This window comes from Cherax quadricarinatus, chromosome 60 (genome assembly GCF_038502225.1).
Source record: "Cherax quadricarinatus isolate ZL_2023a chromosome 60, ASM3850222v1, whole genome shotgun sequence".
NCBI lineage: Eukaryota > Metazoa > Arthropoda > Malacostraca > Decapoda > Parastacidae > Cherax > Cherax quadricarinatus.
Genome location: NC_091351.1, coordinates 15,077,381 through 15,102,677, shown reverse-complemented (window position 1 = coordinate 15,102,677; position 25,297 = coordinate 15,077,381). Strand labels below are relative to the sequence as shown.

Below are 25,297 nucleotides of genomic sequence, written 5' to 3'. Positions count from 1 at the left end.
TCTGAAGTTGTTACAGGGCTGAGTAAGCCTTCACACAGTCCTAGATGAAAAAAGATGGAAATTGACGTCTGAGAATAATCCAAGTAAAATATAAAAACTTGTATTTTATTTTGGTGGGGTTACATAAAATAACTATTCACATTATTGAATACAGAGGTGACTAATATGGAGACAACAGGCGTTATGTAGATACATTCCTCTTAAAGAAAGCAAGGAAAGATGCGAACAACTCTCAGGAAGAAGCTACTTGGGTGGGTGTCTTGGTGTGAGTAGAAATGTATAAGTTCGTCCTTACTGGTAGGACAGAAGGACGTCAAGTTAAGGAAGTTCGCCTTCGTTTCGAGTTCCATCGTAAACTTTACTGATGACAGCCACCAAGGCTTAAATTCCTTATATTTTTCTTGACTGGAACCCCTGGCTCCTCAAACTGCCCTCCTATTCCCAGCATATCGTCTTAGAAAATAATGCCTTTTCTTCGGTTTGCCTCCATGACCTTACATTTGACCTCTCCTAAGCCATATCTCAGGATGCTCGTTTGCATTTTAAAGCGATGAATCTATTTTGTATACTTGATAAAGTCCAGTACTGGACCAAATATAATAATAAAGGAATCTAGATATTAAGTTCCAGGCTAAATTTTAACCATATGGAATACCCCAGACAATATGTACCAGGCTACACATAGCTACATGTCCCTCCCCTTACCTTGTCCTTATTAGTATTACTCGTGGAGGCTACATCTAACCACGTGCCCTACTCCTAGACATCTCGTAATATGCTAATAACGACGTACTTCTCTCAGACAATATGAACCAAGCTGCATATAACTACGTCTTTGCTCTTGTTCCAGGCTACAGTTCGTGGATGCTACATACGAATGCTTATGTCCACAACACTGACTCTCTGAGCTACCTACTGGTGATGCACCAATTGATGGTTCCTCTGCTAGAACAGGTAAGCATCCACCTCATCTCTCACTATATCTCTCTCTCTCTCTCTTAAGAATTAATAAATGTTGTTTATGGTGCTGCTGGAGTGGAGCAAGATAATAAATGTGCGTAGGTATTTGGTAAAATAGTTAGTTAACTTGAATGCTGTAAGTGTGATATTCAGTTGGTGCACTTTGTAAGATGAAGGAGATCTATTTAATATTTATATCAGACACAAGAACTGTTTATAGGCGAACATCTAGTTTACCTACTACAGCTCACTGAAAAAAATAGGCTTATCTAATCAGTATTACCACTCCTTTTCCCAGGGTGTCAGGAAGTCACCCACAAAGGTCGGGTTACACGCATGCTAGGTACACAGGAGCAGCAGGTTACACCTGCTGCTCCTTACAGGAAACATGCTCATGCGTCTCAGCCTAGTTAGGACCTAAATCCATGTCCTTTCAGTTGTAAGTTAATCGCACTGCCAGTGACGTACAACATAACCTCACAACACAGTGCAATAGTGTCACATAACCTCACAACACAGAGTAATAGTGTCACATAACCTCACAACACAGTGTAATAGTGTCACATAACCTCACAACACAGAGTAATAGTGTCACATAACCTCACAACACAGTGCAATAGTGTCACATAACCTCACAACACAGAGTAATAGTGTCACATAACCTCACAACACAGTGTAATAGTGTCACATAACCTCACAACACAGTGCAATAGTGTCACATAACCTCACAACACAGAGTAATAGTGTCACATAACCTCACAACACAGTGTAATAGTGTCACATAACCTCACAACACAGTGCAATAGTGTCACATAACCTCACAACACAGAGTAATAGTGTCACATAACCTCACAACAGAGTGCAATAGTGTCACATAACCTCACAACACAGTGCAATAGTGTCACATAACCTCACAACACAGTGTAATAGTGTCACATAACCTCACAACACAGTGTAATAGTGTCACATAACCTCAAAAGCCAATGTTATAGTGTTTATTATTAAAAAAATTGGCATCACTCTTGTTATTCTGAAAGAACTCGTGTCTGTCAGTGTCATACAATGAGTATTATAATTGCTAATTGCTGGAGATTGCTTCTTTTGACTGGCTCCAAATTTTCAGCTGTCTTCTACTTTGCTCAAGGAAAGGTTTGTATAAATGGTAAACTGCCAATTTTGTTAAAAATTTAGGTCACTGATTTTTGAGCGATAATGGAAGCAATAATGAAGGAAAAATAACATGAAGGAATAAGAAGAAAAATGTTGAAAGGAGCAATATCTACCAGACCTGTATTCTGCCTGTTGCTCCTGGCCAGTGGCCAACTGTTGCTCCTGGCCAGTGGCCAACTGTTGCTCCTGGCCAGTGGCCAACTGTTGCTCCTGGCCAGTGGCCAACTGTTGCTCATGGCCAGTGACCAACTGTTGCTCCTGGTCAGTGGCCAACTGTTGCTCCTGGCCAGTCTCCAACTATTGCTCCTGGCCAGTGGCCAACTGTTGCTCCTTGTCAGTGGTCAACTGTTGCTCCTGGCCAGTGGGCAACTTTTGATCATGGCAAGTGGTCAACTGTTGCTCCTGGCCAGTGGCCAACTGTTGCTCCTGGCCAGTGGCCAGCTGTTGCTCATGGCCAGTGGCCAACTGTTGCTCCTGGTCAGTGGCCAACTGTTGCTCCTGGCCAGTCTCCAACTGTTGCTCCTGGCCAGTGGCCAACTGTTGCTCCTTGTCAGTGGTCAACTGTTGCTCCTGGCCAGTGGGCAACTTTTGATCATGGCCAGTGGTCAACTGTTGCTCCTGGCCAGTGTCCAACTATTGCTCCTGGCCAGTGGCCAACTGTTGCTCCCGGTCAGTGGTCAACTGTTGCTCCTGGTCAGTGGCCAACTGTTGCTCCTGGCCAGTGGCCAACTGTTGCTCCTGGCCAGTGGCCAACTGTTGCTCATGGACAGTGGCCAACTGTTGCTCCTGGTCAGTGGCCAACTGTTGCTCATGGCCAGTCTCCAACTGTTGCTCCTGGCCAGTGGCCAACTGTTGCTCCTTGTCAGTGGTCAACTGTCGCTCCTGGCCAGTGGGCAACTTTTGATCATGGCCAGTGGTCAACTGTTGCTCCTGGCCAGTGTCCAACTGTTGCTCCTGGCCAGTGGTCAACTGTTGCTCCTGGCCAGTGGTCAACTCTTGCATCTGGCCAGTGGTCATCAGTTGCTCCTGGCCAGTGGTCAACTGTTGCTCCTGGCCAGTGGCCAACTGTTGCTCCTGGCCAGTGGCCAACTGTTGCTCATGGCCAGTGGCCAACTGTTGCTCCTGGTCGGTGGCCAACTGTTGCTCCTGGCCAGTCTCCAACAGTTGCTCCTGGCCAGTGGCCAACTGTTGCTCCTTGTCAGTGGTCAACTGTTGCTCCTGGCCAGTGGGCAACTTTTGATCATGGCCAGTGGTCAACTGTTGCTCCTGGCCAGTGTCCAACTGTTGCTCCTGGCCAGTGGTCAACTGTTGCTCCTGGCCAGTGGTCAACTCTTGCATCTAGGCAGTGGTCATCAGTTGCTCCTGGCCAGTGGTCAACTGTTGCTCCTGGCCAGTGGTCATCTGTTGCTCCTGGCCAGTGGTCAACTGTTGCTCCTGGCCAGTGGTCATCTGTTGCTCCTGGCCAGTGGTCAACTGTTGCTACTGGCCAGTAGTCATCTGTTGCTCCTGGCCAGTGGTCATCTGTTGCTCCTGGCCAGTGGTCAACTATTGCTCCATGCCAGTGGTCAACTGCTGCATCTGGGCAGTGGTCATCTGTTGCTCCTGGCCAGTGGTCATCTGTTGCTCCTTGCCAGTGGTCATCTGTTGCTCCTGGCCAGTGGTCAACTGTTGCTTCTGTCCAGTAGTCATCTGTTGCTCCTGGCCAGTGGTCGTCTGTTGCTCCTGGCCAGGGGTCATCTGTTGCTTCTGACCAGTGATCAACTATTGCTCCTTGCCAGTGGTCAACTATTGCTCCTAGCCAGTGGCCAACTGTTGCTCCTGGCCAGTGGGCAACTGTTGCTCATGGCCAGTGGTCAGCTGTTGCTCCTGGCCAGTGGTCAACTGTTGCTTGTGGCCAGTGGTGAACTTTTGCTCCTGGCCAGTGATCAACTGTTGCATCTGGCCAGTGGTCATCTGTTGCTCCTGGCCAGTGGTCAACTATTGCTCCTTGCCAGTGGTCAACTGTTGCATCTGGGCAGTGGTCATCTGTTGCTCCTGGCCAGTGGTCATCTGTTGCTCCTGGCCAGTGGTCATCTGTTGCTCCTGGCCAGTGGTCAACTGTTGCTTCTGTCCAGTGGTCATCTGTTGCTCCTGGCCAGTGGTCATCTGTTGCTCCTGGCCAGTGGTCATCTGTTGCTTCTGGCCAGTGATCAACTATTGCTCCTGGCCAGTGGTCAACTATTGCTCCTAGCCAGTGGCCAACTGTTGCTCCTGGCCAGTGGGCAACTGTTGCTCATGGCCAGTGGTCAGCTGTTGCTCCTGGCCAGTGGTCAACTGTTGCTTCCTGCCAGTGGTCAACTGTTGCTCCTGGCCAGTGATCAACTGTTGCATCTGGCCAGTGGTCATCTGTTGCTCCTGGCCAGTGGTCAACTGTTGCTTCTGGCCAGTGGTCATCTGTTGCTCCTGGCCAGTGGTCAACTGTTGCTCCTGGCCAGTGGTTAACTGTTGCTCCTGGCCAGTGGTCATCTGTTGCTCCTGGCCAGTGGTCATCTCTTGCTCCTGGCCAGTGGTCACATCTTGTTCCTGGCCAGTGGTCAACTGTTGCTCCTGGCCAGTGATCAACTGTTGCTCCTGGCCAGTGGTCATCTGTTGCTCCTGGCCAGTGGTCATCGGTTGCTCCTGGCCAGTGGTCATCTGTTACTCCTGGCCAGTGGTCATCTGTTTCTCCTGGTCAGTGGCCAACTGTTGCTCCTGGCCAGTGGTCAACTGTTGCTCCTGGGGAGTGGCCAACTGTTGCTTCTGGCCAGTGGTCATCTGTTGCTCCTGGCCAGTGGTCAACTGTTGCATCTGGCCAGTGGTCATCTGTTGCTCCTGGCCAGTGGTCAACTGTTGCTCCTGGCCAGTGGTCATCTGTTGCTCCTGGCCAGTGGTCAACTGTTGCTCCTGGCCAGTTGTCAACTGTTTGTTATAATTTGAGGAAGGTCAGGTGAATCCAATGCCTCTCCAGAGGAAGGCACTTGAAGTAGTTCTTTCTTTAACACCTATCACCTTAACAGGTACCATGATTACATTAGTGTTCTCTGATGGTGCCTGTGGCAAGACTGCCTCATCATTCATTGTAGGTAGGTCCTGTGCATCTGACTCATCTCCATTTTCCAGGGGGGTTACCTGTGCTGTGTCCGTCTGACTGTTGTAGATGTGTGTATTGGGAAAAATTACATGATCATCCCCATATTCAGGTGTAGCCATAGGTATAGGTAGTGGCAGATCAGTAGTTCCACATGTGCTAGCAGGGATGGCTAGCTCCTCAGCAACTTGTGTGTGTGATGGCATTCTGGTTTCATCAGAATCCTTTGAAGGGAGGTTGGGCTCTTCCGCACTTTGCAGAGGTTCAGTCTCAGATCTGGCTGTGGTAGACTGGATGGCCTCATCCTCAGTTACCATTAAAGGACTGTTAACAAGTTTACGTGGAGGGTTGTTTGGGTTCCGACTGCAGTCCTTATGGGAAACTGTAACCCCAGCTTCTGTACAGTTAATACACTGAAATTTTGGGCTGTCAAGGCCTACTGTGCATTCTCTAGTGGAATGTTTCCCAACACACTTACCACACCAAGAATGTAGTATTCCAAAGTCTACTGCAACATGGCCATAGTCCTGGCATTTGTAACACCTACATTCAGGGGATAGGTACACTTCGATGTTTAGGAAACGTAAGCCAAGCACAGATATTTCGGGGGAGGGGCACAGGGCCCACCCAACTGGCAATAATTTGGGATTTTCCTTTAAGTCTTTTAGGCTTGATGATATGCTCACTTAGAGTCAGATGGGATGGGTCCATGTAGAGAGGGTATCCAAAGATTATGATACTGACCCATTTTTTAAAGTGGTGAGTGACGCAGGTTGGAGCAGCTTAATACCCCTATGAGGTGTATTAAGTAGATCATTGATTAGTTCTTCATTCTGTTCCACAAACACAAAGTTGTGTGGTTTTTTTAAATAGGATCCTTGACTTAGGATGTTTCTTTACTGCTTCCATTAGCCATGCACACTTAGCAGGCATCAGGGTGTTGTCATGCACACTTAGCAGGCATCAGGGTGTTGTCATGCACACTTAGCAGGCATCAGGGTGTTGTCATGCACACTTAGCAGGCATCAGGGTGTTGTCATGCACACTTAGCAGGCATCAGGGTGTTGTCATGCACACTTAGCAGGCATCAGGGTGTTGTCATGCACACTTAGCAGGCATCAGGGTGTTGTCATGCACACTTAGCAGGCATCAGGGTGTTGTCATGCACACTTAGCAGGCAGCAGGGTGTTTTCATTCACACTTAGCAGGCAGCAGGGTGTTGTCATGCACACTTAGCAGGCATCAGGGTGTTGTCATGCACACTTAGCAGGCATCAGGGTGTTGTCATGCACACTTAGCAGGCATCAGGGTGTTGTCATGCACACTTAGCAGGCATCAGGGTGTTGTCATGCACACTTAGCAGGCATCAGGGTGTTGTCATGCACACTTAGCAGGCATCAGGGTGTTGTCATGCACACTTAGCAGGCATCAGGGTGTTGTCATGCACACTTAGCAGGCATCAGGGTGTTGTCATGCACACTTAGCAGGCAGCAGGGTGTTTTCATTCACACTTAGCAGGCAGCAGGGTGTTGTCATGCACACTTAGCAGGCATCAGGGTGTTGTCATGCACACTTAGCAGGCATCAGGGTGTTGTCATGCACACTTAGCAGGCATCAGGGTGTTGTCATGCACACTTAGCAGGCATCAGGGTGTTGTCATGCACACTTAGCAGGCATCAGGGTGTTGTCATGCAAACTTAGCAGGCATCAGGGTATTGTCATGCACACTTAGCAGGCAGCAAGGTGTTGTCATGCACACTTAGCAGGCATCAGGGTGTTGTCATGCACACTTAGCATGCATCAGGGTGTTGTCATGCACACTTAGCAGGCATCAGGGTGTTGTCATGCACACTTAGCAAGCAGCAGGGTGTTGTCATGCACACTTAGCAGGCAGCAGGGTGTTGTCATGCACACTTAGCAGGCAGCAGGGTGTTGTCATGCACACTTAGCAGGCATCAGGGTGTTGTCAGGGAAGTTCAGCTTAACACATTCTGCCTTTGAAGAAAGGCTTCTTGCAGCCTGTGTGCAACAAGGTCGTTTAGTTTCACAATGTCTACGAGTCAAGTGAGTCTGACTACGTCGGCGCTCTAGTCCTTTCTCACTTTTTCTCCTTTGTTTACTTTTAAAGGTCTGGAAGCTATCATCATTTCCATCAACTGCAGAAACATGTTCCTCTACGACAGTTGCCATGTTTACAGGTGATGATATCTCGTGTAAAACTCACAACACAAAAATTCCACGCTTACCTTCCCCTTATAGCTTATGCAAGAGTAAATATTTACTATAGAGTCAGAAGTCTAAAACAGATCATATGACACAAGTGTTCAAGTTCAATGAACACTTCCAATTATACTTAACTTAGGTTACTACTACTTAATACGATACACACCTTACTAAAAATACATTCAGAGACTTCTTGCATGTGTGTTTATAATATGGTATATATAATGGATAGTACAGACAAGATCTTACACCTAATCACAAATTACAAAGATAGAGAGTGAGAGAGAGAGAGAGAGAGAGAGAGAGAGAGAGAGAGAGAGAGAGAGAGAGAGAGAGAGAGACCAGTAGGTAATATTGATCATAAAATTAGAATTCTGACATATATCACATTAAACAAGAGGTTCAAATTCAATAACTTCCACTTGAGTCAATTCAGGCTACTGCCACCTAATATACCTACTGAAATAATAATATTGCAGACATCACAATGAATGCTGAAGACAACCTCTTACACTCAACCACAGATTGTAAAGAAAACTACTTTAGGAAGAAAAAAAAAGTATAAAGTGAGTTGCAGCACCTTTGAGGCAGTACCAATAAATACACGCAGGTGCTACAGGTACAACCAGGTACTACATGTACACAGAGGAATCAATGGAATGTTCTCACATACATCAAAGTCTGCAAAGTCAGATTAAGACTGAATACATAAATGTATATACACATACATACATACACACACACACACATAATGCCAGGAGCTTACATGCAATATATGGGTTACATAAGAACAGAAAGAATTGTAAGTATGCAATATGAGCTTTACCTTGCACAATAACACGATAAAAATCACTGCTAGCTAGCTACGTTGCAATGACAATGAGATAGATCACTCTGCCCGACATCCTTGGGCCATCCTGGATAACTCACATATATGCTATGTATGTATGCAAGCATTAGTGTGCAGCTGTATGTAGATGAGCAGGTACCCAAACAATCTCACTTACACACATGTTACTATGTATGACAAGTGTTATCAAGTATATCAAGTGCTCACACTATCACTTAGAATACACTTCTGTTGATGTAATATGGGTGAAAGTGGCACACCAGATGTAGCAAACCCACACTCAACTTCTCAGTACACACTAGGCCCAGCTTCTGAAGAGTTACCAGTGTTTTAGTTTAATTTGTTTATTATGCGTCAGTGCGAGTCTGCATTCATTCACTTGGTGTGTGAGAAGTTGAACACTACAATCCAGTTGCCCAAATAATCAAAAACAATTTACACAATGTATAGGTAGAAATATAATGATTGCAAATTGTTACTATTACAATCATGAAAAGGCGCTAAACCCACTAGATGAGATGGCAAGGAACATAGATATTGTGAAAATTTGTCTGGACTGCCTCCAAGTGAGTTGTCTACCCTGGCAAGCTCTGTTGACACCGAGCCCTGAGGTCGGTACCTCAGCCTCACAAGTGGCTTATAGGACAGATTTTCATAAATGACTGATGTTGCAAGAAATCTCGCCTGCATGCACGTATAAAGGGCTAACTTACTTTGTGTTGGAGAATTTGTCCCAGTCCTCAACCTCCCTAAGCATTAGTCCCTGTGGACTTTCCCTCAAAACAACGTGCAACCGGGAGCCTTAATTCCTGCAGTATACAGTCGATATTAGTGACCTGCCTGCACCTCAGAAATTCCTATTTCCAGGGGGGTGTGTCTCCCCTAGTATAACTATGCAGAGAGTGACACTAGCTTCTAGGCTGACAAGAGACACCGGTACGTACTGGTCATGAACTGCCGGCTGCAGAAAGGCCCCAGAGCTCAACTCACTCACAATTTTCCCCAGAAACTGGCCAGAATCGAGCAGAAAAAGGGAGGTCTTGTCTTACTGTATGGGCCTGACAGAGAAGGACATCTACGGTATGTCGAAGTGCCTCTACCAGATTTCCCCAGGTCTAGTATTTGAAGACACGTGAGGGCACCACCTGCTGATCATGACACTTATTGTTCTGACGGTGTCTAGTCTTAGAAGGAAGGGCACTGCGGTCTCAAACCCATGCCCCAGTATTCAAGCTTGGGCTGCCAGTTCTCCCTGGCTAACATAACCTAGTGTTTGCCTACATTATCGGCCTATTTACTACCTACGTTAAGGTCTTAGGTCTACATTATTATTATCTACAGTTGCCTCAATAATCCTAATATTAGTGTACTAACAGTATAAACTACCTACTTCTTCCCTAAAGGGTTAATCTATCAATTAAAAAGTACCTTCCAACCACCTTCGCCAACCCGGGTGTGTGTGTGTATGTTTTGGGTGGGTTTAAGGGCCACCCAACTCAGCCGTTCCATAAATGGCCTGATGGGATCTTTGTACGGCGTATCTGTCCTGTGGAACTTTTAGGACCGAATAAATTTCCACAGATATTAAGAGGCTGGCTCTTGCTTAATACAGTTTAAAGGTAACTGAATTACTCAAGACAGAAAGTGTTCGTGAAGCTGACCATGAAGGTGGAAGCTTGTTCACGGTAAAAGTGCAATAATGTCGGTGAAAATGACAGTGGAAGTAGTCACCTGGTCTGACTCACCCGGGCTATCCCAGACAATCTACACACATGCTGCCATGCATGGCAACTCATGCAGCTGCACCTATGTACATGTACCCAAACAAAATTTACTTAATATTATAAAATTAGCAAAAGTTATACACTCACTTCTGTTCTGTGGGAATTTCAAAGTGAAGCCTTTACTTGTGCATCACTCTAAAAATCTCAGAGTATTCAAGAAAAACAAGGTCGTCAAGAGTAATTTGTGTGTGATGTGGAAAGATAATAATAAAGAGTGTAATTTCATCACAGTGAAGTTCTTGCCTCCTAATACCACTCCTCTCATCCAGTCCATGGACCAGCAGGTCATTTCAAACTTCAAAAAGCTGTTTACCTGGAGTTTACCTGGAGAGAGTTCCGGGGGTCAACGCCCCCGCGGCCCGGTCTGTGACCAGGCCTCCTGGTGGATCAGAGCCTGATCAACCAGGCTGTTACTGCTGGCTACACGTAATCCAACATATGAGCCACAGCCCGGCTGGTCAGGTACCGACTTTAGGTGCTTGTCCAGTGCCAGCTTGAAGACAGCCAGGGGTCTATTGGTAATCCCCCTTGTGTATGCTGGGAGGCAGTTGAACAGTCTCGGGCCACTGACACTTATTGTATTGTCTCTTAACATCTCCCCCTGCTTTTCATTGGGGGGATGTTGCATCGTCTGCCGAGTCTTTTGCTTTCGTTGTGAGTGATTTTCGTGTGCAAGTTATGTACTAGTCCCTCTAGGATTTTCCAGGTGTATATAATCATGTATCTCTCCCGCCTGCATTCCAGGGAGTACAGATTCAGGAATTTCAAGCACTCCCAGTAATTGAAGTGTTTTATCTCCATTATGCACGCCTTGAAGGTTCTCTGTACATTTTCTAGGTCAGCAATTTCACCTGCCTTGAAAGGTGCTGTTAGTGTGCAGCAATATTCCAGCCTAGATAGTACAAGCTACCTGAAGAGTGTCATCATGGGCTTGGCATCCATAGTTTTAAAGGTTCTCATTATCCATCCTGTCATTTTTCTAGCAGATGCAATTGATACAATGTTATGGTCCTTGAAGGTGAGAGCCTCCGACATGATCGCTCCCAGGTCTTTGACGTTGGTTTTTCGCTCTATTTTGTGGCCGGAATTTGTTTTGTACTCTGATGAAGTTTTAATTTCCTCATGTTTACCATACCGGATTAATTGAAATTTCTCATCGTTGAACTTCATATTGTTTTCTGCAGCCCACTGAAAGATTTTGTTGATGTCCACCTGGAGCCTTGCAGTGTCTGCAATAGAAGACACTGTCATGCAGATTCGGGTATCATCTGCAAAGGAAGACACGGAGCTGTGGCTGACATCCTTGTCTATGTCAGATATGAGGATGAGAAACAAGATGGGAGCGAGTACTGTGCCTTGTGGAACAGAGCTTTTCACCGTAGCTGCCTCAGACTTTACTCTGTTGACTACTACTCTTTGTGTTCTATTTGTGAGGAAATTATAGATCCATCTACCAACTTTTCCTGTTATTCCTTTAGCACGCATTTTGTGCGATATTACGCCATGGTCACACTTGTCGAAGGCTTTTCCAAAGTCTGCATATATTACATCTGCATTCTTTCTGTCTTCTAGTGCATCTAGAACCTTGTCGTAGTGATCCAATAGTTGAGATAGACAGCAGCGACCTGCTCTAAACCCATGTTGCCCTGGGTTGTGTAATTGTTGGGTATCTAGATGGGTGGCGATCTTGCTTCTTAGGACCCTTTCAAGGATTTTTATGATATGAGATGTTAGTGCTATCGGTCTGTAGTTCTTTGCTATTGCTTTACTGCCCCCTTTGTGGAGTGGGGCTATGTCTGTTTTTTTAGTAACTGTGGGACGACCCCCGTGCCCATGCTCCCTCTCCATAGGATGGTAAAAGCTCGTGATAGGAGCTTCTTGCAGTTCTTGATGAACACGGAGTTCCATGAGTCTGGCCCTGTGGCAGAGTGCATGGGCATGCCATTTATCGCCTGATCGAAGTCATTTGGCGTCAGGATAACATCAGATAGGCTTGTGTTAACCAAATTCTGTGGCTCTCTCATAACAAAATTCATTTTGATCTTTGACTCTCAGTCTGGTTAGTGGCTTGCTAAAAACTGAGTCATACTGGGACTTGAGTAGCTCACTCATTTCCTTGCTGTCATCTGAGAAGGACCCATCTTGTTTAAGTAGGGGCCCAATACTGGACGTTGTTCTCGACTTTGATTTGGCATAAGAAAAGAAATGCTTTGGGTTTCTTTTGATTTCATTTATAGCTTTTAGTTCTTCACGCAATTCCTGACTCCTATAAGATTCCTTTTGCTTAAGTTCGACATTTGCTATTTCTCTGGCCAGTGACTCCCTACGCATTTCAGATATATTGGCTTCTTTTAGCCGCTCTGTTTTTCTTTTCAGTCGCCTGTAAAGGGAGCGCCTGTCTCTTTCCATTTTACATCTACTCCTCCTCCTCCTTAAAGGAATAAACCTTGAGCATACATCGAGTGCCACCGAGTTAATCTGTTCTAGGCATAAGTTGGGGTCTGTGTTGCTTAGTCTATCTTCCCAGCTTACATCGTTTAGGACTTGGTTTACTTGGTCCCACTTTATGTTTTTGTTATTGAAGTTGAATTTGGTGAAGGCTCCCTCGTGACTAATCTCATTTTGTCGGTCTGGGGCTCCGCGCATACATGTCTGAACCTCGATTATGTTGTGATCTGAGTATATTGTTTTTGATATGGTGACATTTCGTATCAGATCATCATTGTTAGTGAAGATGAGGTCTAGTGTACTCTCCAGTCTAGTAGGCTCTATTATTTGCTGGTTTAAGTTGAGTTTTGTGCAGAGATTTAAAAGCTCGTGTGTGTGTGTGAGTTCTCGTCAGTGCTGCCTCCTGGTATTATCACTGCAGCAACATTATTTACTATGTTTCTCCATTTTAGGTGCCTCAAGTTGAAATCCCCCAGGAGCAAGATGTTAGGGCGGGAGTTGGCAGATTTTCCAGACAGTGGTCAATTTTTAACAGCTGTTCCTGGAATTGCTGGGTCGTTGCATCCGGAGGCTTGTAGACTACCACAATGACTAAGTTTTGGTTCTCAATCTTTACTGCTAAAACTTCCACTACATCATTTGAGGCATTAAGCAGTTCTGTGCAAACAAGTGACTCTGCGATATACAGGCCAACCCCCCCCCCTTTAGCCTGTTCACTCTGTCGCATCTGTATAGGTTGTAACCTGGGATCCATATTTCGTTGTCCAAGTGATCCTTTATGTGGGTCTCTGTGAAAGCCGCGAACATTGCATTTGCCTCTGCAAGCAGTCCACGGATGAAAGGCATTTTGTTGTTCGTTGCTGGCTTTAGACCCTGTATATTTGCAAAGAAGAATGTCATCGGACTGCTGGTGTTGGTGTTACTGGGGGAGGATTTTTTTTTCGGCACAAGTACCTGTATCTGTTGGTTTGGAGGGGAGGCCATCGACTGTGGTTCCCCTCCAGAAATGACTGGATTTGGCGTACGATTTCTGCCATTTCCTGCCAGTTTTTTTTCCTTCATGGCACTAAAAAACCTCTCCCTCTTGAGTGGCTGTGGCTACCCATGTTTTCCAATGGCCTGTATGTTTTGTATCTTTTTGTCCCTTTAGATGGTGTGCCTGGCAATTTAAGTTACAGCACAGTCTTTCCTGTACTGAAGAGGGACATATTTCAGGGTGAAAAAGCTTACAGGGAGTGAGTGCATTTTCCTGTTGTCATATGGGCACGGCATTTTCTAGGGTGGTCAAAGTTGCACGTCCCATCTGTTTTTCCAGATTTCCCATGCCTGCAGATACCAAGTGCATAGTATGTGCACAGGCTTGGCTCCCGTTTGCCTTGGGTTTCTGTGACTGTATTCCCTGTTGGTGGATGTTTACCTGTATCATTCCTATCCTCACAATGGAGCTCTCACCAGTTGTTTCTGGCAATATATCCTCACTATTGCTAGTGGAGTCCCCTTGTTTGCTATCTCCTGTGGTATTTCTAGTTTGTAATATTGGTTTTATCTTGTCCTTGACTACACTTGCTTCCCCACTACAGCTCCTGTCTCCCTTGAGGTCATTTATATGCATTCTCTCATGCGTACATTTACTGACTACCTGGACACCACCTCCATCCTCACCATTACTGTCTCCCAGGACAGCACCTCCAGCTTCACCATTACTGTCTACCAGGGCAGCACCTCCAGCCTTACAGTTTCTGACTACATAGCCAGCACCAAGGGCGATACCATCAATCCCAGACTTTTTATTTTCCCAACTGTTATAGAATGCTTCCAGGTTTTCTATGAAGGCTGTTTTGATGTTATCCTCTTTTAATACCAATGTGATTTAAGTTTACAGATTGATCTCATTTGGGCATACCCAAAAACACTTACCTGGTTTAATACTGCTTGTAGATAGTTCTTGGATATCTGCACAAGGGGCATGACACCAATTTTCACAAAAATGGCAAGTAATCAATTCAGAAGTCCGTTTGTTTGATTTATTGCAGACTATACAGAGCTTCATAATGTGATTTGAATGGTTGATTTACTATAATTCTACTAGTAGCCCCTTGAATATTCTACTAATAAGCTCCTTAAAGTGAAGATCTGGCTATTTGTATTTCTATTTCTAACTGTACTTGTATATTAAGACAACTTACCGCTGTACGTTTCTGTTTTATATTCATTGTTTGTGTTTGATAACGGCGCCTAAAACCCCGTCTGTTTACAGTCTGCTTTATTGTCCAACGAATCCGTTTGAAACTGGTCAAGGGTTCGGAACCAATCAAGGGTTCGGAACCAGTCGGATCTGATCAGTGGATCACTTTTTTAAAACATATCTGGTCGGTGATTTAGGCTAACACATGAAGGAACTACTGGAAATTATTTAACCGAGTAATATGTGATTAGATTGATACAAAAGTATAACTTGTGTGTTGAAGAACCGGTGATTGCTGGCAGGTCCTACAATGACGAATGGTCGAGACCTCAACTTTTATTTACAGCCTGAAGGATTATAGATCACTGTATCTAGCTTTTCTAGGTTTTTTTCGTCTCCACCACAACAAATGCTATATTATCACTATATTTGATTAGTGAAATTATTGGAGGAAAGATGCTTTTTCTAAAGTAATATTTGCTTTTCGTTGTGTATATTGAGACCACTGGTAACTACAGGTTAACTACAGGCTGTACACCAAAGCAATGTTTCAAAGGTGCTTTGAAGTGACCTCGGATTCTGAATTGACCCTAAGAGAGTTCTGGAGGGATCACTTCAATATCCTCAATTGCATAACCCTTATCAATAAGCTTGGCAGGGAGTGACTTCCAGGACTTTGAACTCTGCATGAAGAAAATTGTGGCCAGAATGAGTCCATGAGAAGGATTTTGAAAGGTTTAAGGCTGACCCTGAGGACCCTACGCCTATTGTGGTAACTACAGGTAACTACAGGTTAACTACAGGCTGTACGCCAAAGCAATGTTTCAAAGGTGCTTTGAAGTGACCTCGGATTCTGAATTGACCCTAAGAGAGTTCTGGAGGAATCACTTCAATATCCTCAATTGCATAATCCTTATCAATAAGCTTGGCAGGGAGTGACTTCCAGGACTTTGAACTCTGCATGAAGAAAATTGTGGCCAGAATGAGTCCATGAGAAGGATTTTGAAAGGTTTAAGGCTGACCCTGAGGACCCTACGCCTATTGTGGTATCTACTGTGGCATTGGGAAAGTCCATGGGGTTGGATGTGATTGGCCAGGATGTGGAAGAGTTGGTGGAAGACCACAAGGAAGAGCTAACCACTGAAGAGCTGCAACACCTTTGTGAAGGCTTACTCAGCCCTGTAACAACTTCAGACAGCATTACCAAGGCTGGCTCCTCCTCAGGAAAATTAATGAATAGAAAAAGAACAAAAACTGACAAACATAAACACTTTATTATTTAGAAAATATAAAATATAAAACACTTAAATATGAAATATTAATCCTACCTTAAAGAAAATGAAAAATGAAAAATATAAATGATATCTGAATTCAACGCTAATATATATATATAAAACTTGGGTGTCTGGTGTTGGTGACACTGCGTGTTGTTGAAATCGTAGCCATTGCCGATGATGGGGGGGGGTCGCAGGTGTTGATGACAACCCACCGGCTCGTTCTTCACAGATTTTCTAGCCGTCAATAATCCGTCCAGATGACAGGAAAGCAGGTTTTTTTCCACTGCAATGATGAGAGGTTATATCCTGCTACTTGCATACACAAACAGGTAAGTGGATCAAAAATTTGGGACGTCTCAGAACGTTAGTCCGTCTCCTTCAATTCTACTCGTTGATTAGCAGGTGACCCTTTCTGTCCTTTCAAGAGTAGTGTTGGGAGCTGCGAGCCGAGTGATTTACTGTTTGACCGGAGCCCCACACGTCACCTTTCGGGGGGGGGGGGGAAGAGGGAGGGGAAGGGAAAGTGGGAGCTAGACTGACCCTACCTTAACAAGCAGCCGGCAATCAAACTATCACTTTCGGGGAAGGGGAAAAAAGGGGGGGGGGAATAGCCGGAGCGGGACTTACCCTACCTTAACAAGTAGCTGGCAATGAAATTATTGTTACTATACACTCCCTCGCTACTCCCATCTATTGAACTTTTCCCTCACAACCTTCGACTGGAACAGCAACAGGTGGCAGATGAGGATATTGCTTCAGAGGAGGAAGAGAGAGGGGAAAGAATGTGCCTTCTTCAGTTATTAAGAACATATATGCAAAGTGGAGTGAGGTGCAACGTTTTGGGGAGAATTATCACCCTAAAAAAAAAACGTTGCAAGCCGTGTCTGCAAAATGTTCAATGACAATGTCTTGTCCCATTTTAGGCAAATCTTACAGAGATGCCAGAAACAGAGCTCTCTGGACAGATTTTTTTGTGAGACAGGGATCCAGGGACTCTCAAGCTGGTCCTAGTGGCAGTAAAAGACAAAGAAGGAAAGTAACCCCAGAGAGGGCTTAGATACCTAAAGTCCTTATAGAGTGGGATTTCCCTTCCATACAATAAACTCTCCTCCCTCTACCCTCCTCGCCTTCTTCCATATGCTAACAAGAGTCTTCAATGGTAGGTAAGACACATAGGCAACAGTTAGACAACTTTATTCCGAAACGTTTCGCCTACACAATAGGCTTCTTCAGTCGAATACAGAAAGTAGGCAGGAACAGTAGAGATGTGAAGACGATGTAATCAGTCCATCACCCTTGAAGTCGTAGATTTGAGGTTGTCAGTCCCTCAACCTGGAGAAGTTCAGTTCCATAGTCTGGAACTACTTTCTGTATTCGACTGAAGAAGCCTACTGTGTAGGCGAAACATTTCGGAATAAAGTTGCCTAACTGTTGCCTATGTGTCTTGCCTACCAACCTGTCGGTATTGTATACCATTTTAATATTCACAAGAGTCTTCAATAAAGGTATGTAATGTTCATTTATCATTAAATTTAGTGCTTTATATTTATTTCTCATTGTTTTCTGTATGTAAAACTGTAGTTATTCTTTAAAAAATGTATTTTTTTTTTTTAATATTTTTGGTGTCTGGAACTGATTAATTTGATTTACATTATTTCTTATGGGAAATATTACTTCGGTTTTAGGCCAACCTTCGGGAACGGATTAATTACAAAAACCGGGGGTCTACTGTATTATTATTTTTATTATTATTATTATTACTATTATTATTATTATTATTATTATTATTATTATTATTATTATTATTATTATTTATTATTATTATTATTATTATTATTATTATTATTATTATTATTATTATTATTATTATTATTATTATTATTATTATTATTATTTTTATTATTATTATTATTATTATTATTATTATTATTATTATTATTAATATTATTATTATTATTATATTACATTATATTATCTTATATTATATTATATTATAGAGTTCACAAAGTATAATAATATTGTTAGTTTTCCTTTGAGTAAAATGCATCAATACTTAAAGTTTGAAGGCAATAAGTAGATACATTCTCCAGTTATTACAATGAAAACAATAATCTACACACATTTTAAGTTAAGTCATATATTTAAATAAATGCTCTCAGTGTAGAACCAAGATAATTTTTCCTTATTGGATAAATACATTAGGATATTCACTCTGAAGAAGGGGGTAGGAATGAAGCGGTTCCAAGAGTCATTTCATCTGTGATGTTTGCAGCTGTTGAATGAATGATGGTGAAAGTGTTTCTTTTTGGGTCACCCTACATTGGTGGGAGATGACCTTTGTGTTAAAAAAGTAGAATAATAAAAAAATAAAACCTTCCACTAAGATACAAAAGGTTTAAAAGTTTGAAGTAGATCAGATAACTACTATAAATATTCCATTTCTATCTGGGAATACCTAATTACAATTAATATTACTTAGGATATGATTCTTATATTCATGTAATTTCCTTAGTATTAGTATTATTTTCATGTGAATTTGGTAGATTGTATTACATAATTAACCAAAGGTTTCTCATTTTTCCAACAGAATACAGATTTTACTCACTTAAAATTGAAGATTTTCCTCACACGTATCCTTCCCTCATGCACTACATTGTTTCTTATGAATTCCAATGGAAATAAATCTCTTTGTCTGATTTTTTGGGTTATCCAAGGTTCTACACACATATACTGCTATGTATGATAATCTACATAACTACATTTGTGTATATTTGAATAAACTTACTTACAGATCTCAAAGAAGACGCGAGTGTTGGTGCTTGCCCAGAGCCGCCTCAGACCACACAGTCATCATAAACTTTACAACAACCGAATTGCTTTCAGCAACGCCAATTTCGACTGGATTGAGATGATGTTCCAGCAGCAGCTGCATCGCTCTAGAGCAACAAACCAAACTACTCAGGGTCCGTGTGCATTCACTCAGTCCTCTGCCGGCTTCCACCACAAATATGGAGTGATGGACTATCACTGGAGAGGTATGGGATCAGGGTCCCCAGAAAAGGATAGAGAAAAAGCTGCATTCATTAAGAAGGAGAGAGGACAAGTTACAGAACATGTCACGCCCCCTCAGAACGAAGCAGGATTTGTCAGGTCAGAGTTCAATAGAAAGGATATAGGGCAAGTTAAATCGGTCTCCAAAACCGATAACAAAAAAAAAGTTAAGTCAGAGCCCCAAGGAAAAGGGACAGAAGAGGTCAACTCTAGGTTACATTTAAAAGAAGTTGAGCAAGTTAGGTCAGGGTCTCTAAGAACAAAAACAGTAAACGTGATGTCCACATTAAAGGACACAGAACATAACAGATCAGTGTTATTAGGAAAGAGCATAGTCCCAGGCAGAGGAAGACAGATGGTGACGAGGACCTTCCGTGATCATCTGGTGCCTCAGGAGAGTGGTGATGGTGGGGGTCTATGGTGGTGGGACACATTCCTGCCCCTCAACCAGGCTGAGATCTCAGAGTGTGAGGAGCTGTACAAACGAGGCCTAACCAACCACCCGTTGTATAAGAGTAATCTTTTATTATGCAAAGACCCCATTCACGCAGGCGATGCTACGACACATGACCTCGTCACCATGATACTGAACCTCTTATGCAACTCCGTGTTGGTTCTACCTAGTACTTACTGCTGCAACTGAGTCTGTAAGGTATGAAGCCTGTCTGAAAGAGCATAGAATTTGTTTCACTATTGAAGGACAGGGAGAACCCAGCCCTTTCTTTTTTACTACTGAATGACCCACTTTACTTTTAAGCTTCGTACATTTTTTTTAATTATTCATATTTTAACAGAGCCACGTCCCAAACAAACCACACTTGCATTTGTAGTCACAGTGGTCTATGATAACCTTCCTATGGTGTATAAATATGCCTAGTTGGATGAATCTTATTGTAGCCAGCTGGCCCAGTGGCTAGCGTGTCGGCCTAGAGTTTTATGACTCTCTGATCGCGGGTTCTATCCCCGCCCGTGGCATGGTTTGTTTCCAATCGTGTCATTACGAATTCGCGAGTCACGCCCCAATATGTATAATTGAATATGGTTCCAGCTGTAGGCCGATTGTACTTAGATTATATTTTTATTTCTGTGAAACATGTAACTTGATATCTTCGTTACTGTGTGGCATGACTTGGGAAACATTAACACCAATTCTGAGTGTCAATAAAATTCAAACAAAGTTTCTAAGATTCCTTTACTAAATATCCTTATATACAACAACGGTGAATTTTAATATATATATATATATATATATATATATATATATATATATATATATATATATATATATATATATATATATATATATATATATATATATTATTTTTTATTATTATCACACTGGCAGATTCCCACCAAGGCAGGGTGGCCCGAAAAAGAAAAACTTTCACCATCATTCACTCCATCACTGTCTTGCCACAAGGGTGCTTTACACTACAGTTTTTAAACTGCAACATTAACACCCCTCCTTCAGAGTGCAGGCACTGTACTTCCCATCTCCAGGACTCAAGTCCGGCCTGCCGGTTTCCCTGAACCCCTTCATAAATGTTACTTTGCTCACACTCCAACAGCACGTCAAGTATTAAAAACCATTTGTCTCCATTCACTCCTATCAAACACGCTCACGCATGCCTGCTGGAAGTCCAAGCCCCTCGCACACAAAATCTCCTTTACCCCCTCCCTCCAACCTTCCCTAGGCCGACCCCTACCCCGCCTTCCTTCCACTACAGACTGATACACTCTTGAAGTCATTCTGTTTCGCTCCATTCTCTCTACATGTCCGAACCATCTCAACAACCCTTCCTCAGCCCTCTGGACAACAGTTTTGGTAATCCCGCACCTCCTCCTAACTTCCAAACTACGAATTCTCTGCATTATATTCACACCACACATTGCCCTCAGACATGACATCTCCACTGCCTCCAGCCTTCTCGCTGCAACATTCATCACCCATGCTTCACACCCATATAAGAGCGTTGGTAAAACTATACTCTCATACATTCCCCTCTTTGCCTCCAAGGACAAAGTTCTTTGTCTCCACAGACTCCTAAGTGCACAACTCACCCTTTACCCCTCATCAATTCTATGATTCACCTCATCTTTCATAGACCCATCCGCTGACACGTCCACTCCCAAATATCTGAATACATTCACCTCCTCCATACTCTCTCCCTCCAATCTGATATCCAATCTTTCATCACCTAATCTTTTTGTTATCCTCATAACCTTGCTCTTTCCTGTATTCACTTTTAATAATTTTCTATTACATACCCTACCAAATTCATCCACCAACCTCTGCAACTTCTCTTCAGAATCTCCCAAGAGCACAGTGTCATCAGCAAAGAGCAACTGTGACAACTCCCAATTTATGTGTGATTCTTTATCTTTTAACTCCACGCCTCTTGCCAAGACCCTTGCATTTACTTCTCTTACATCCCCATCTATAAATATATTAAACAACCACGGTGACATCACACATCCTTGTCTAAGGCCTACTTTTACTGGCACTGGACAAGCACCTAAAGTTGGTTCCTGACCAGCCGGGCTGTGGCTCGTACGTTGGTTTGCGTGCACCCAACAGTAACAGCCTGGTTGATCAAGCTCTGATCCACAAGGAGGTCTGGTCACAGACCTGGCCGCGGGGGCATTGACCCCCGGAACTCTCTCCAGGTAAACTCCAGCTATACATACTCTATCTTGTGCCTCACTATCCTCGTAAAAACTCTTCACTGCTTTCAGTAACCTACCTCCTACACCATACACCTGCAGCATCTGCCACATTGCCCCCCTATGCACCCTGTCATTCGCCTTTTCCAAATCCATAAATGCCACAAAAACCTCTTTAGCCTTATCTAAATACTGTTCACTTATATGTTTCACTGTAAACACCTGGTCCACACACCCCCTACCTTTCCTAAAGCCTCCTTGGATTTAAAGCCAAGTGATTTAAAAAGGATCATCAGTAGCTTGGCATATTATGTCTTGAATGTTCTAATTATCCATTCTATCAGTTTCCTCGTAGATGTGATAGTTGAACTGTTGTAATCCTTGAACATAAGAACATAAGAAAGAAAGGACACTGCAACAGGCCTACTGACCCATGTGGAGCAGGTCCATGTCCCCCAAGAATAGCCCAATGACCCCCAAGATTAGCCCAATGACCCACCCAATCTGGTCACCTCCACTCAAGGATGGAGCAAGGCACCAGATCCAGCAGCACAAGCTAGTCAATTCCAGCTCAAACCCACCCACACCCACTCATGTATTTATCTAACCTATTATTAAAACTACACAACGTTTTAGCCTCAATAACTGTACTCGGGAGTTTGTTCCACTCATCCACAACTCTATTACCAAACGAGTGCTTTCCTATATCATTCTTGAATCTGAATTTTTCCAACTTGAAACCATTGCTGCGAGTCCTGTCTTGGGCGGAAATTTTCAGCACGCTATTTACATCCCCTTTATTTATTCCTGTTTTCCATTTATACACCTCCATCATATCCCCCCTAATTCTACGCCTTTCGAGAGAGTGCAGATTCAGCGCCCTCAGTCTATCCTCTTAGGGAAGATTTCTGATACATGGAATCATCTTTGTCATCGTCCTCTGTACGTTTTCCAGAGCATTTATATCCATTCTGTAATACGGTGACCAGAACTGAGCAGCGCAGTCTAAATGAGGCCTAACCAAGGATATATAGAGTTGAAGAACAACCTGAGGACTTCTATTATTTATACTTCTAGATATGAAGCCAAGAATTTTGTTTGCTTTATTGTGAACACTAATGCACTGTTGTCTTAGTTTTAGATTACTGCTGACCAGAACTCCTAAATTCTTTTCGCAATCAGTAGTATTAAGATCTACATTATTTAGTTTATATGTGGCATGGTTATTTTCCTGTCCAACATTTAGAGCTTTGCATTTGTATATATTAAACTGCATCTGCCACTTCTCCGACCATTGCATCAGTCTATTCAAATCTTCCTGGAGTGCTCTAGTGTCCTCATTAGAATGAATTGGACGGCCTATTTTGGTGTCATCAGCAAATTTGCTTATGTCGCTATTTACTCCCTCATCTATGTCATTTATGTAAATTGTAAACAACAACGGGCCCAACCCTAACCCCTGAGGAACACCGCTTGTGACGTGCCCCCATTCTGATTTCTCCCCATTTATGCAAACTCTCTGCTGCCTATTTGTCAGCCATGCCTCTATCCAGGAAAAAAATTTCTCCTCCTATTCCGTGTGCCTTAAGTTTCCTCAATAGCCTCTTATGTGGAACTCTATCGAAAGCCTTACTGAAGTCCATATACACAATATCATATTCATTACCTTGATCTACCTCCTCAAACACCTTAGAGGAAAATGTTAGTAAATTCGTAAGACAGGAACACCCCTTTGTAAAATTGTGTTGAGATTCATTAATCAATCTGTGCCTGTCAAGATGGCTACGAATTGCTTCGGCAATTATTGATTCCATAAATTTTCTCACTATGGAGGTAAGGCTTATTGGTCTATAGTTCAAAGCCAAGGACCTGTCACCTGTCACTTATCAGGCACTATGCCACTTTGTAGTGATATGCTAAAAAGATTAGCCAAAGGTGTGCTAAGTTCCTCTTTACATTCCTTTAACACCCTTGCAAACAGTTCATCAGGGCCTGGGGATTTGTTAGGTTTTAGTTTCTCTATTTGTCTGAGGACCATGTCACTAGTTACCGCAATCGTGCATAGTTTATAATCGTCCTGTTCTACATAATCTATTATTTCAGGAATATCGCTAGTATTTTCCTGGGTAAAAACTGAGACGAAGTAGGTACTGAAAATTTCACACATATCCATATCACTGTCAGTGATCTGACCTGAGTTACTCTTAAGTGGGCCAATCTTGTCCCTAATCTTACTTCTGTATACCTGAAAGAGCCCTTTTGGGTTAGTCTTTGAATCCCTTGCGACCTTAGCCTCATAATCCCTTGCAACCTTAGCCTCATAATCCCTTGCGACCTTAGCCTCATAATCCCTTGCGACCTTAGCCTCATAATCCCTTGCGACCTTAGCCTCATAATCCCTTTTTGTTTTTCTTATTCCTTTCTTTATTTCTCTCTTTAATTGAATATATTGATTTTTTAATTGCCCATCCCCTACATATCACTTTAGCCAAAAAATAGGTCCCAGTTATCAATGAATGGAATTGCAATTTCCTTGCAGTACCTGTCTAGCCAGCAATTTATACCAAATGCCCTAGACATCTATTCATTGCCCACTCCCTTTCTACGGAAGATGCTACATATGACTGGGATCCCTCCCTTAGACCTGACTACTTCTATGGCTGACCTGTACTTATCCAGCAGCTCCTGTCTCCTGCCCTTCCCAGTGTCATTATCCCCAGCACTAAGACAGATAATGGGCTTGTTCCCATTACCTGACATAATATTATCCAACCTGCTGACTATGCCACCGACACCAGCTCCTGGAAGGCACACTCTCTGTCTGACCTTCCCGTCTCTATTATAAAAAGCACAGTCCATATATCTTACCTGAGAATCTCCTACTATTAATATATTCTTACCTTGATTAGCAGGGGAATCAGTGGTACCTTTAACTTCACTAACCACTGATTTGCACTCGTCCTGGAGAACAGAGAATCGATTTCCTACCTTCACATCTTCTCTGTTAACCCTCCTTATCTTCCCTCTTCCTGAACTGTAAACCAATTGCCACTTAAAGCGGCTGCCACTATCACTGCTAGTGACTATTTCCTCCTTACCAGCTAAATCCTTCTCACACTCGCTCCCAAACTCATCTAAGCGAAGCTTCAGTCTCCTATTTTCCTCCTGAAGAGGTAGAACCTCCTTCTTCAACACTTTAACTAACCTGAGATTCTAAAACACTACAACAAGCCATGGTGCTTTGTAACACCCCACGCTAACATTACCAATCCCCGGTCCTTCACATTACTTTTCCGCTCTATTGTGTGATCAAAGTTTGTAGTATACTCAGTCCTAGTTATTATTTCCTCCAGTTTTCCATAACGGAGTTGGTGGAATTTGTCTTCATTGAACATCATATTGCTCTCCGTTGCCCATTGGAAAACTTGGTTTATATCTTCTTGGAGATTTGCTGTGTCCTCGTTAGATGACACTCTTATGCAGATCCTAGTAGCGTCTGCAGAGGATGGTATGGTGCTATGGCTTACATCTCGATGTTTGATATGAGGATGAGGAACAAGATAGGGGCGACTAATGTGC

General features: G+C 43.3%; 1 protein-coding gene across 1 annotated transcript in view; it reads left to right on the top strand.

Moving 5' to 3' along the window:
- The window catches only part of LOC128694388 (uncharacterized), a 102,113-nt gene extending 81,932 nt beyond the window's left edge, over positions 1–20,181 (top strand). Inside the window, exons 4-5 of the mRNA XM_070098039.1 lie at positions 803–954; positions 18,795–20,181. Of these exons, the coding sequence (XP_069954140.1) occupies positions 803–954; positions 18,795–19,697 (1,055 nt within the window). The 3' untranslated portion in view covers positions 19,698–20,181. The remainder of the gene's footprint in view (positions 1–802; positions 955–18,794) is intronic.
- The last annotated feature ends 5,116 nt before the right edge of the window (positions 20,182–25,297 follow it).